Below are 12,639 nucleotides of genomic sequence, written 5' to 3' on the forward strand. Positions count from 1 at the left end.
AGGCGTTGTATGGATTTGCTTTTTTTTAATTTTGGTAAAAATAATTGATGCTTCTAATCTTCAGCAAAAAATAGAATGGCACAAGGAAAAATGAAAGTAAAGGCTAATTTTCAACGCAAGCAGAAAAAAGTTCATAAAACACTCGGTCCTAAAAAAGGTTTTTTGTTTTTGTTTTTATGTCATCGCACTGATTTTAAAAGAAGTTTAATTTTCTCATTGCAAGTATTTATTTGTGTTTGTATTTATTAAATAAAAAGTTATTGATATTTTGCTCCACATTTAAGACAAATGCCTCAACTTAAAACTCGATTTTTCTGTTTTTGTCAGATACGGTCTGTTTTTTTTAATCTGGACAGTACGGTGTTGAATTGCAATTTAAATTACTTTTAGGAGCAAAAGTTATTGCGCCAAAGAAAGCTGTTCGAGTGAAAGAAAACAGTTTAAAATCGGTCTGTTTCTGTTCGAATTTATAATTGGCAACTTTTTAAGACTTTTTGAGTGACTTATAATAAAAAATACTTCAATAATTCACTTTGAAGTGTTGCTAATTGGAGTAAAACATTCAACGAAACGTTTTTGTAATTAGTCTTTAAATTTTAGCAACTTAATCGTTTCTTTCAGGTTCTTCAGAAGTCAATAAATGCATCTATCGAACGAGAATTAGCTAATAAAGCTGGTACTCGAAGTTTATCAGTGGTTAGAGTAGAATCGACGGATGCTGACGCTAGCCAAAAGGGCACCAATAAGAAAGTTGTTTCAAATAAAAAAAAATAGTCTCAAGAAAATAAAACCAGACTTTTTTTTATATATCTACTTTATACACTTTATCTTTTTTAAATGATGTTTTTTAGTTCTATTTGAAACGTCCTATTTCGTGATCTTTGATGACTTATCGCTGCTATTTGTATCTCTCACTTTCGAGCTGACTGGTGCTTTATTTGGCCCCAGCGGAAGACCTTGTTAAGCACTAAGGTTGTACTAAGTGTTAGACTAAGAATAATAATTGAGTGGTGTTAGCAATTGATGGTTTGCACTTGAGTTTGTCCTGAACAGATTAAATAGGTTGGGCCTTACGAGAATCTTTTTATCTTTAAATACATTAAGTACCCATGGGTCTGATAACTGCAAACAAGTAGGCGCCTTTGATTATGTATACGGAGTATTGAGTGACTTAACTAGATATGACTGGGGCCCAATCCTATAAAGCTGAAAAAATGCGTTATTTACGCAAAAAAATATTTCCGTTAACTGCAATCTTATAAACAAAATTACGCAGAATTTTTGAGTAAAATACGCAAAATTCCTCACGCAAGAAAATCTGCTGCAAATTCTAACTTTTGCGTAGTTACGCAAAATCTTAACCAAAGAATGATTGTGCAAAGTAGTGTAAAAGTTCGTGATTTTTTTCAAACCATAGACATTTTTTTTTTTAAACAAAAAGATTTGTCCTTGAAAAACGTAGTTACATAATTTTTAAAAATTTTAGTGAATATTAAGTGATTCAATAATATTTTTGACATTTTTCTGAAAGTAAGCATAGTGGTGAGAAGCAATGTTTAAGTTTAAAATATTTAAAAATCCATCAAAAACTTGAAGTAGAAACTTTTATCATAATTATAGGTTTACACTAGAGCAAACTTATGATTGATTGCAATATAGGGCATGAAAGACCTAACGATAAGGGTTAGTCACTCTACAAAACAAGAGGTAGAAAGCTGTAGTATTTACAAAAAATGAATGAAAACGTTTTTACTACGAGAGACCAATTCAACCCCTTGTTTTGTAGAGTGACGAACTCCTATTCAAACACTGTAACTGTGTGACTTTTGTGTAAACTTATGTAAAAAGAAGCAAATGAGCTAAAAGAAAAGTATAATGATATTTCTAGCATTAGTGAAGAGGTTAACCGTCCATTTAAAAAAGCAAATGAGCAAATTAGTCATCGACCGAAATTTGTTTGTCATCTTCATAAATAAAGTTAGTAAAAATTGAACATTATGTATCACTGAGTACACGAATTTTTCAATCTCTAAATTTAAGAAATGTAGACCCTTTTTTGGCATACAAGGTAAACAAGGAATATAATGTAAATATAAAACCTTCATTTTCGTACGTAAATCTCTGAAACGATGAAATGAAATTTGTTTACAAAACATTGATAACAAAAATATTTCTCTCCAGAGTATATTCCTTGCTGACCTTGTGCGTCAAAGAAAACTCAAACTTCTCTTTTTACATAAAAATTACAAATTTTACGGCAAGTTTGTAAAATCCGTAAGTACGCATTTTTTATAGGATTGCAGTTTTAAAAATTGCGTAATTATATAAAACTTTAATTTACGCGAAAGTTTTTTTTTTGTCTTTAGTGTGACAAACTTTATAGGATAGAGCCAGGTCGCTGGATACACTGGTCTCATTCATATTGCTCTCAGATCTGGAAAACACTCATCGTCGAACGCCTTAAACTCATGTCCTGGACTTTAATATGCTGCTTGCTTGCCGAGAGGATCCTACTTCTCTTGATTCTACTTAACCTGGTCGTTATCTTCCACTATCAGTTCCTACTCAATTCCATCCAAAATGTAAGATGGATGAACACTTAAACTTACCATGGACAGATGCCGAACAAAAGAGAGAGTTAAATATGTCTACATTTAACGCAGAAAATACTTAATGCTTTCTAAATAAAATCTAATACAACTAAAGTAAAATTATCTTTAAATTCACGTAATAAACTAAATCTCAATCATTTATTTTAAACGGAAATAAGTTTGAGGGGTGGGGGGGGGAGGGAAAGGAAAAGGGAAAAGGGAAAAGGGAAAAGGGAAAAGGAAAAAGGGAAAAGGGAAAAGGGAAAAGGGAAAAGGGAAAAGGGAAAAGGGAAAAGGGAAAAGGGAAAAGGGAAAAGGGAAAAGGGAAAAGGGAAAAGGGAAAAGGGAAAAGGGAAAAGGGAAGGAGGAAGGGAGGGAGAGTTTAAAACTGTATGTGTTGTAGTAAAGTTATAATTTGGATTTTTCTTCGCCTTGCACTAATACTTGTTTAAATCGCCAAATGTCCTGAAAAAAAAATCTTGTTAAAACCTACATATTTAATTAAAAATAACTCAAAAATATGGGAATATTAACAAACAAAATGATAACAGACGAATCAAAGACTAATAAATATCTTATAATAAAGGGTTTTTTCTTCGGCAGATAATTTCCTAACACAGCTTGATAAATGGCGGGACAGACAGAAAAATTACGGGGGGTTACATAAATATTTTAATTGGGCATTTTTATTATTATGATTTTTTTTTTGCATTGGGATTGGGAATCAAAAAAATCTTAAGGAATAACCTTGAACCTTAGGGAATATCCTTGAATACCACTAAAAGCAGATTCACGGCTATGTTTTTTTTAATATTATCTAAAATTTGATTAGCAAGTTGTTAGCACGTGTTTGATTTTTAAATGTCGATTCTAGAAATCGTAAAGAGCAACTTTCTCATTATAAAGAATTCAAACTAAAGGTAAAAGGCCTGCCCATCAGCAAATAACTTATTACGCATTAATCCGTATGTTTCAATATTGAAAATCATACGGATTATTGCGTGATAATGAAATTGATTCACATTTTGTTATCAGAAGTTTGTGGATTTTACGCAGTGGTTCATTTCGTTTATTTAAAACAAGATATCTAAATTTTTTAGCTTTTCTCTTAAAATAATTTTTTTTTCCTATATAAGTGATGATGAATGTTTGAAAGCGGTCTTCAATTAAAACTGTGGTGAAACTATCAAAAATTAAGGAATTATATAAACTGAACCAAAAAGATTACCAAAAAACATTTTCAAAGAACGTTTTTTGTATACCAGGGGTGGCCACAACTTTTTTGATAAGGGCCAAAGTTAGCTTTTCAACTGTTAAATGGGGCCGGAGATTTTTAATAATATAGTTTTTTAAAAATATTTTATTTAAAAATATTGATTTGCAAAGGAATAACACTAAAACACACATATTTACTAGCTAACAACATATGCTGGTCACAAGGCTATTAGGTATAATACAAATTATAGTTTATTGGTAATCACGAACCTGCCTTTTTTTCACAATATTTTTAACGTCAATAAGCAACTGACTGGTTGCGATTCTTAATGTATTCTGCAAGTTAGTATCTGTCAGTACAGATCTTGTTTTGCATTTTGCAAATTTCATACGAGAAAAAACACTTTCACACAAACAAGACACCCATCATTTTTGCATTGTTGACTAAGTTGGTGTACTTATTTTGGTCAAGATTTTTGTAAAATAACAATAAACTTTGTTTATTATATGCTTCTCTCAAAGCATCGCTGCATTGAAGATCAATTAACTTCATTTGGATATTATCTGGTACAGCTTCAATATCAGCAGAGAATGGCACTGTGAACAATTGGATTTTGTCTGCATGATTCTTAACATCTGCAAACTTTTTTGAAAATCTTGTTTTCAATTCAGCAATACAGGTAACAAATTTTGCTGTGTTTCCAGGATTCACCTCACCCAAAGTTGGAAAATGACTCAAATTTCCAGTTCTTAACTGCTACTCCCACAAAGTTAATTTCAACTGAAAAGCTAGAATAAGGTTGTACATTTTTCCAATTAATTGATCTTTTCCTTGGAGTTCTTTGTTAAGTATATTGTAATGTGGGTCAAGTCTACTAGAAATGCAAATTTTTCAATAAACTCTTTTTCTTTTAGCTCTGGTGGATAATCTTTGTTGTTAATTTTGAAAAAATCCAACATATTTTGTCTCAAATTATAAGTTCTTTTCAGTATATTACCTCTAGAAAGCCATCTCACCTCAGTATAAGAAAGCAGACCACCATATTCAGAGTCATTTTCAGCAAGAAAAGCCTCAAATTGCCTACTTCCTAATGCACTGGACTTAATGCTGTTTATTGCTTTAACTACTACAGACATTACATTTTCCACATCCATAGTCTTTGCTGTTAAAAGTTTGCTGATGAATAATACAAATAATGACAAAATGTTTTCTGCCATTTCATTTCTCAGTCTGGAAACAACACCCTTTTTTTTTCCAATCATTGAGCTGCCACCATCTGATGTAATTGAAATTAATCTGTTGTAAGTCAAGTTGAACTTTTTAAAAACTTTCTTCATGGCAAGAAAAATGTCTTCTCCTGTTGTTTTGCCTTGCATAGGATAGATGTCAAGTAGCTCTTCAGTAACAAGAAAATCATTATCAATACCACGAATAAAAATAGCTAATTGAGCAGTTTGTGATATATCAGTTGATTCATCAATAGCTATTGAATAATACTGAAATGCTTTTTTTTTTTCAGTCAATGACAAACTCAGATCATCAACAATATCACATGTTCTTCGTGTAATTGTTTGTCTTGAGAGGGAGATATTATTTAAAATTTTCAATTTTTCAGGACAAATGTTTTTGAACACGATTTCAATAGATTCCTTAATAATTTCCCCATCACTGAATGGTTTACAATTTTTAGCTAAAAGAAGACTCACTTCATAACTTGCAATAGCAGCATTTTCTGTTTCAGTGTTGCCCCTTTTTAACAAATCTTGTTGTTCAAATAACTTGTTTTTCAATTTAATTGATTTTTCTTTCCGCACCTTGTTGACAAACTGATTATAAGCTTTTGAATGCTTTGTATCATGGTGCCTCCTTAAATTATATTCTTTGCACACTGCAACCGATTCATTACATATTAAACATACTAGCACTGAATTACATTCAACAAAAAAGTATTTAGTTTGCCATTCATCATTAAATAAACGACATTCCTTGTCGATTTTTCGTTGTTTTGATTTTGAAGATGCCATTTACAATTAAAAAACGCAAATGGTAATTGCCGGCAGTGCCGGAAATTAACCCTGCGATTAATTGCCGGCAGGATTTTTTTAATACATTTTTAATTATTTAAAGCGATTGTTTTTTTACAAAAAATGTTTTAAAATTTATTCATTTATAAATTTAAATATTATATAATATTTTATGTTTATAGTTTTACTAATATTTTATGTTTATAGTTTTTTTTATTATCATTACAATTAACTGACGGGCCGGATAAAAGGTTGCTGAGGGCCGGAGTTGGCCCGCGGGCCTTATTGTGGCCACCCCTGTTATATACCTTCATACAACACGTCATTTATGAAAGATGTGTATCACAGAAAAACGATATTGTGAACTGCTTTTATAAAAATTTTTAAAACTTTTGTTAAAAGAAGTTTATTATATCGTTTGTCGTTTATTCGAGTCTCGGCCTAAATGACTTTGGTTGAAATTATTTATTTGCGTCTTCTGAAATTTCGTTTACAAAAATGTAATTTAATTAAATAAAAATATAATTTGTACATCTACTATTTACCTAAACATTTTTTTTTTTTTTTTTCTCTCTTTTCAGAGAAGGGTAAGGTTGCTAATATTGTACTGATGCCTATATTGTACTTTTAACATAACTCGTTATTTTTACAACCCACAAGAAATTTTTTAACTTATTTTTTATCTTTGCTGAATGAAATTAAGGAGTCAACTGTTTTTTTTTTGTCATCCAACTGCATTAAGGTCAGAGTAAGCTCTTGTTGGTTTGTTATTGGAGATTTCTTATTTAAGGTTTTTATGGCTAAGCGTATTTCACTAAAAAAGCAGAAGATATGATTTGTTCAGTGTATTTATGTTAAAGCATAATTTATCTAAATTCAAAATAAATACCTAGAATTTAAAATATCTTATTTTTAGTTGTCAAATTTTTAAATTAACTGAATGTCAGATTAGTTGCGTAAATTGTACCTCAAGGCATATCCTAAATTGTACCGACGCAACCATTCTGACCGCTAAAAAACGTGTGTAAAGTTTAACAAATTCCTTTTGAGATTCCAATTAGAGAGATATCCATACTTACAATACAAACTTCACCACTTAAACAAAAAAAGAAAAATTTCATTATTACTCTTGTATTGACAAGCAGTCCTTAAAAAGATGCACTCTCTAGTTCAGTTTTAACAATATGTCAAGGCTAACCCATTGGTAAACATACAATTTAAATAAAAATTATACCATATGTGGTGATACCTGTTTTCGGCATTTTCCAGTAGAAAAAAAAATTCAAGTTGCATAGAGTTTATTAAATAAAAAACTTCATTTCATTATATTATGGGCAGTTAGGTGTTATTTTATGTTATATCAGAATATTTCCAATTGCTGATTTTATAAAAACCATTCCTTTTAATCAGTTCTTTAAATCCCTTAAATCTAAGATCATAAAATATTTGCAAAGCTGTAAAATAATTGAAATCAAGAAAGTGGTACAATATTGGATTGCAATGGTACAATTAAGGATCTAGTTTCCTTAATTGTACTCTTAGCGCTATTTTTTTAGTTTGATTCTTCGAGACTTAACGCTTTTTAAATTTTGAGTTTTTATAACATCTTTACAACAGAAAATCCCTAAATTATGAAATCCATTTGAGAATCCATGTTTCCACTCAGTAGATTTCCTACATTTTTAAATTTTGTCTTAGGGGTACAATATTGGCAACCTTACCCTAGCTATATTTTGAATTTTTCGTTGTTTTATATCGATTGTTTTAACTTTATTTTTACACTCAATTTTGCTTAAAAAATAGTTTAGACTTATATATAAGTAAATAAAAGTAAAGTTGTTTTATTCTTTTTATTTTACGAACCAAGAAACTAAGTCTAAACGATTTTTTAAGCAAAATTGAGCGTAAAAACAAAATCGATATAAAACAACGAAAAATTCAAAATATAGCTACTCTAAAAAAAGAGAAAGAAAAAAAAAAAAAAAGAAAGAAAAAAATGTTTAGGTAAATAATAAATGTACAAATTATATTTTTATTTAATTAAATTTGAAGCTTTACTTATAAAAATCGTTTTTAAAACGATATAAGTAAAACTAAAGTTTTACTTATATCTTTTTAAAATGATATAAGTAAAACTTTAGTTTTACTTATATCGTTTTAAAAAGACAAAACAGAAATAATTATAAAAAAAGCAACAAATTTATCTTAATAAATCCAAAACTGAAAAACTTAGAAGTTAAGTTGATGTAACCTGTAAATGTGAAAAAACAAGTATCAATCTAGTATCAACGCGTATCAATCGAGTGTTATGAATGAATTACTCACCTCAAAATTTGCAACTATATTTGGATATTTTTTCTTCATTATATCATCAACTTCGTCTTTAATAACTTCTTGTATTGTACCAACAACATCAATGAAATGGCAGTCAGAGGAAGCATAATGACAAGATATAGCCTGCATAAACAAAATGTGTTAGAAGCTATTAATCGAATCTCTTGTCTTGAATCTCTATTTCAGAAATAACTGTTAGTTCTTTGAAAAGTTTGGGCATTTTAAAAATTAGTTTTTTGCTTTTTTAAAAGCGATTTAAACTCATTTTTAATTTTTAAGATTACCTTTCGAAAATGGTCTGTTTGATTTCTTCCAGACCCATGACAAAGTAAAGGATGAAAAAAGACTGTGTCTCCTGCTTCCATTTCCAAGTATTCAAGTTGAACTCCCTCCTTCTTTATTTGATCTAAACCAACTATTCCAAGAAACGCTTTGTTTAATTTACCTCCCCATTCAGGATATTGATGTGGCAAGAGCTCCTTATTATGAGTACCAGGCATAACAACTAGACCTCCATTATGACGATTAATTTTTTCCATGGCAGTCCAAGAGCATACAATGCGATCTGCAGGTCGCAGAGGAAAGTAGAAAAGATCTTGATGAATCGGATGGCGTGATGATTTCTTCCCACTATCAGGAGGCTAAATTTGATAGTTACTATGTAATACAAATTTAAAGTAATTCTAAAAAATACAGTTCTTTTTAATTTAATAAACTTTTTTCTTTTACCAAATAAATAAACTTTTCAACATAGATTAAAAATGTTCGAAAAAACTTAAGAAACCAATGACAAAGGCAATAAATGCTGCCCAATTAATGAAATTCGTAAAATTTTAGTTGAGTTTAATTATTTTTTTTTACCTTGTTTATTAGCATTGTATGGATAGCAGTGACACTTTTGCCAACAAAACACTGAACATATTTTAGGATATTAGGATTTTCAAAGTATTTTGAGAGAACAGGATCAGCCTGAAATTCTTGAAGCTTGTAAACTAAACGGTCAGAATCCTTACCGCTAATTTGATTTACATCATGCATAACAGTCATTTGACCAATAGGAACGATGTTGTTGCAGATATCAAGAAACCTAAATTAATTTTTTAGCTCTTGCATCACCTTGAAACCCAAATAAACTTGATAAAAATTTGTAACTTTGACTTAAAAATTTAAGATTTTTGATAACAATGAGCATAACTAAGATTGAGGGGGTTATGAAAGGAACTGTTTTTTTTCAGAGCGTGTTTTTTCCCATGTTTTTTTTTTTCCTTTTTTTTTTTTTGTTTTTTTATTTTATTAATTAAATATATTTTAAAATTATAAGTAGGCTAATATTTCATTATACACTGATTCTAAATTGATTTTGAAATATGAGAATATTTGTACTTCGTTCTTACCTTTTTACAATTTTTTCATTTGCAGTTGGTGTTTATAATTTGGAAAAAAATAATACTTCTACAAATAAATGATAATGGCACTTGAGCAGACACATTTCTCTCAGATGCAGCATACTTTCTTTTCAAGAGTTGTACCTTGATGCTAAAGAGTTGCAATCACCCTTGATTCTTACAATAGCGCTTATATTTTGTTGATTTGTTGGCAAATTTTCAGTATTTTCTCCAATATACAACAACACAGAATTCCAATCATTTTAATGAAATTGAAGAGATATCCAGTAGCAATTTACATCATATCGTATCATATCTGTAGAGTGAAATTCTATTAACAACTGTTACTCATTTTTAAGTTTTAACAGCATTATATTTTTTAGCATTACAGGTTTTTATTCATTTGAAAATTTTTTTTAGTTTATCTTTTTTAGTTTTTAGTTTAGTTTTACAAAAAATTTGCTGCAAATTCTGTTAATAACTGTTAGACATTTTTAAGTTTTAACGTCATTATATTTTTTAGCATTACAGGTTTTTATTCATTTGGTTAACAATAACTAGAGCAATCTGAGACATCCAATCAGGGATTCTGATGAGACACATCAGCTACATCAGATCCCTATGAATTGTTTATAAACAATGGTCTAGATGGTTTAAATGCACAGGCAGCCCATTTGTGGCCTGTTATATTCTTGTTCTTAACATGTATATTTCTGGTCTGAACTTGTTCTAGACACTGACTGAATCAGTACAAGCAGAGAGCTGGTGTGTTTGTAGTATAGCCTTTAAGGAAAACTTGATGGTAATAGATTGCTTAGAGAATCTTAGAAATTTCTGATTTGTTTACTAAATTTGGAAAGTAACAGGAGATTAATGTCAATAATAGTTGTAAAATGTCATTTATATCTGATAAAAATATTACATTGAAAAAAATATGACATTTAATGGATGAAACTTGTAAATACTGTAATTTAATTGAAAAACATTTTTATTGCTTTATTAAAACTGTGTTTTTATGTCAAAAAAAAAAAATTTTTTTCAACCCTAAAAATTCTCTTGATTTTCTAGGAAATTTCCTAGAAAATTTCCTAGGAAATTGAAAAAACGGATTTTAGGGTTGAATAAATATTAATTGTATTTATTACATAAAATTAATTATTATTTGTATGTAAAATAACCCCTCTTGGATTGTGCCAGTAATTTTTATGGCCATATCTTAACCAATATCTTAACCAATAGCCCTTATCAAAACTTTGAACAATCAACAAAAGAAAAAAAATAAAATGATTACCTTTTATAATATTGATCTAATTCATGGCTTGAAACTAAATTTTTGATAACCAAAAAGCCATTCTTTTCATAGAAGTCTCTTTGGTCTTTTGTTAGCAAGTTATTTTCCAAGGTATATTTATAATTCATGCTGAACTAGTTTTAAGATACAAGTTATTTAAAACATACTGTTTGCATCATTATTTAAACAAATTGCTTGAAAATAAAAGTAAAATTTATACAAACTTTTGTTCGAAGTGAGAAATTTCTGCATAGTTTTTTCTTTTTATTATTATTCCAAGGCATTTTATCTAAGTTTTTGCAAATTCGGAAGCAAAAATTTGATAAAACTCTTCAAATTAAGTTACACTATAAATAAAACATCCTTTATAAGAACTTTACTTTATTTAAAAACAAAAATTTTTTTTTGTATAAATACAATTTATAAAATTACTTACAAATTAACAATAAAAGAATTTTCTTATATGCAAACCCTCTTCTCAATGATTATTATTAACAAAATCTCAAAAACATGGGATGGCATTTAGAGATAATTTTTAAAAAAGACTGGTATTAAAAAACAAATTATCATAGAAAAAGTTTTCTGAATTTACCAATGAGTTAGGTCATAAATGAAAGCACCCCTTCATTTTTGTTTCCATTAAAAAAAAAAAAGATCAAGCATCATATCAAACTAAATAAACAAAAAAATTTTTGTAAGAAAAAGAGATGCAAAAATTTTCGTTCATGAGTAGCATCTACGCATTTTCTTCACAAGAAATATTTTTAAAACTATTTTAAAAAAAAGATTTTTTTTAAAAAAAAAAAAATACCATTTATGATTTTAAAAAGTTGAAATCAGAAATTTTTTTTTTTAAAACTTGATGCTTGATAACACGACAACAACAGTTCTTAGAATAACAGAAAACATGAATAATTTATGATCAATTTGATTTTAGTAGCCACCATAACCACTATTTGCATATGTTCGGGGCCGTGGTACAGGAAAATGTCTGTTTTGTCTTGATCCGATTATTTGCAAAAGTTTTTCAGTTTTAATTTTCCGCAAGTGATAATGCTTGCGCTGGGGAATGAATTGCTCCATAAATTGCTCCACATTTATTTTTTTATCCATTAATGCTGCTGGTATTTTCTATGTGAGGGAAAAAAGTCTGTGAAATCATAAAAAACTCATTTTCACATTTTTTAATAAAATAATTTAATACAACTATTTAATAAGCAAACTGAGATCAACAAAAAAGCTAAAAAGAAAGTGATACTGTAACTACTAAGCACTGTAAGAAACTTCATAAATTTATCTTATTTTAGGCCTAGATATTTTAGACATAAAGTGAAAGAGCTATTTTATTTTTGGTTATTTTATTAAGTAAATACTATCAAATTTCTGACAGAATAAAAAAGAAAGATGCATTAAAGAGTTGTAACTAGTCTGTAAACTCATGCCAACTTTCTTGTAAATGAAAAAGAGCAGATCCTTGAATTTCTCCTACTCACTACTAAACAGATTAAATTACAATTGCCTTTTTTATCAATACTGTTCTTCAAATAATTTTTTTTACCAAAATACCATGGTTACTTTTGCAATAAAAATTGTTTTACCTCAGATTCACATTCTTTTTCAGCCGTTGCTGCCTGTAATATGGAAAGAGTACTTTCCAGAGATATTTTGGAAGCTAAAAATAAAGATCATTCTTTTTTTTATTATTATTATTATTATTTAGATTTATTAATTGAGAAAAGCAGTAAAATTTGAAAAAACAATTTTAATGCAGCACACAGTAAAAGGATGCCAAAATGTT

The 12,639-nt window shown here is 28.8% G+C and overlaps 3 protein-coding genes across 4 annotated transcripts in view; 1 reads left to right on the plus strand and 2 right to left on the minus strand.

The window, feature by feature from the left end:
• Position 1: 1 nt before the first annotated feature.
• On the plus strand, positions 2-790 carry LOC149886338 (UPF0390 protein zgc136864-like). Its single transcript, XM_090094171.1, has 3 exons — positions 2-157; positions 391-449; positions 622-790. The coding sequence occupies exons 1-3, from the start codon at positions 76-78 to the stop codon at positions 772-774; spliced, it is 294 nt and encodes a 97-aa protein (XP_089950297.1). The 5' UTR covers positions 2-75; the 3' UTR covers positions 775-790.
• Positions 791-2,805: 2,015 nt separating this feature from the next.
• LOC145183945 (phytanoyl-CoA dioxygenase, peroxisomal-like) lies at positions 2,806-11,077 on the minus strand. Of its 2 annotated transcripts, none has more exons than XM_090094169.1 (5): positions 10,842-10,998; positions 9,027-9,252; positions 8,450-8,806; positions 8,157-8,288; positions 2,806-3,056 (listed from the first exon to the last, which is right to left on the minus strand). In XM_090094169.1, the coding sequence occupies exons 1-5, from the start codon at positions 10,967-10,969 to the stop codon at positions 3,000-3,002; spliced, it is 900 nt and encodes a 299-aa protein (XP_089950295.1). In that variant the 5' UTR covers positions 10,970-10,998; the 3' UTR covers positions 2,806-2,999. The 2 variants fall into 2 exon arrangements, 1 of the variants encoding a protein (XP_089950295.1); XR_016454554.1 differs by lacking the exon at positions 2,806-3,056 and adding an exon at positions 6,495-7,888 and having other exon boundaries at positions 7,979-8,288; positions 10,842-11,077.
• A 565-nt stretch (positions 11,078-11,642) lies between these two features.
• The window catches only part of LOC145183946 (vacuolar protein sorting-associated protein 37B-like), a 5,281-nt gene continuing 4,284 nt past the window's right edge, over positions 11,643-12,639 (minus strand). Inside the window, exons 3-4 of the mRNA XM_090094170.1 lie at positions 12,440-12,513; positions 11,643-11,972 (exon numbers count right to left, since the gene is read on the minus strand). Of these exons, the coding sequence (XP_089950296.1) occupies positions 11,775-11,972; positions 12,440-12,513 (272 nt within the window). The 3' untranslated portion in view covers positions 11,643-11,774. The remainder of the gene's footprint in view (positions 11,973-12,439; positions 12,514-12,639) is intronic.

The sequence above is a fragment of the Hydra viridissima genome, unplaced genomic scaffold (genome assembly GCF_058129835.1).
Source record: "Hydra viridissima isolate aposymbiotic clone 2 unplaced genomic scaffold, HvirCarnegie_v1 scaffold_7, whole genome shotgun sequence".
NCBI classification, from domain to species: domain Eukaryota; kingdom Metazoa; phylum Cnidaria; class Hydrozoa; order Anthoathecata; family Hydridae; genus Hydra; species Hydra viridissima.

What these genes read in the sequence shown, in the direction of transcription:
- LOC149886338 (XM_090094171.1), top strand. Translation starts at nt 76, where the DNA reads ATGGCACAAGGAAAAATGAAAGTAAAGGCTAATTTTCAACGCAAGCAG. An exon ending in AACACTCGGTCCTAAAAAAG is followed by an intron (nt 158 to 390) that starts GTTTTTTGTTTT and finishes AATTACTTTTAG; the next exon opens with GAGCAAAAGTTATTGCGCCA. An exon ending in AAGAAAACAGTTTAAAATCG is followed by an intron (nt 450 to 621) that starts GTCTGTTTCTGT and finishes CGTTTCTTTCAG; the next exon opens with GTTCTTCAGAAGTCAATAAA.
- LOC145183945 (XM_090094169.1), bottom strand. Translation starts at nt 10,969, where the DNA reads ATGAATTATAAATATACCTTGGAAAATAACTTGCTAACAAAAGACCAA. An exon ending in TTAGATCAATATTATAAAAG is followed by an intron (nt 9,253 to 10,841) that starts GTAATCATTTTA and finishes AAATTAATTTAG; the next exon opens with GTTTCTTGATATCTGCAACA. An exon ending in ATATAGTTGCAAATTTTGAG is followed by an intron (nt 3,057 to 8,156) that starts GTGAGTAATTCA and finishes TTTTTTTTTCAG; the next exon opens with GACATTTGGCGATTTAAACA.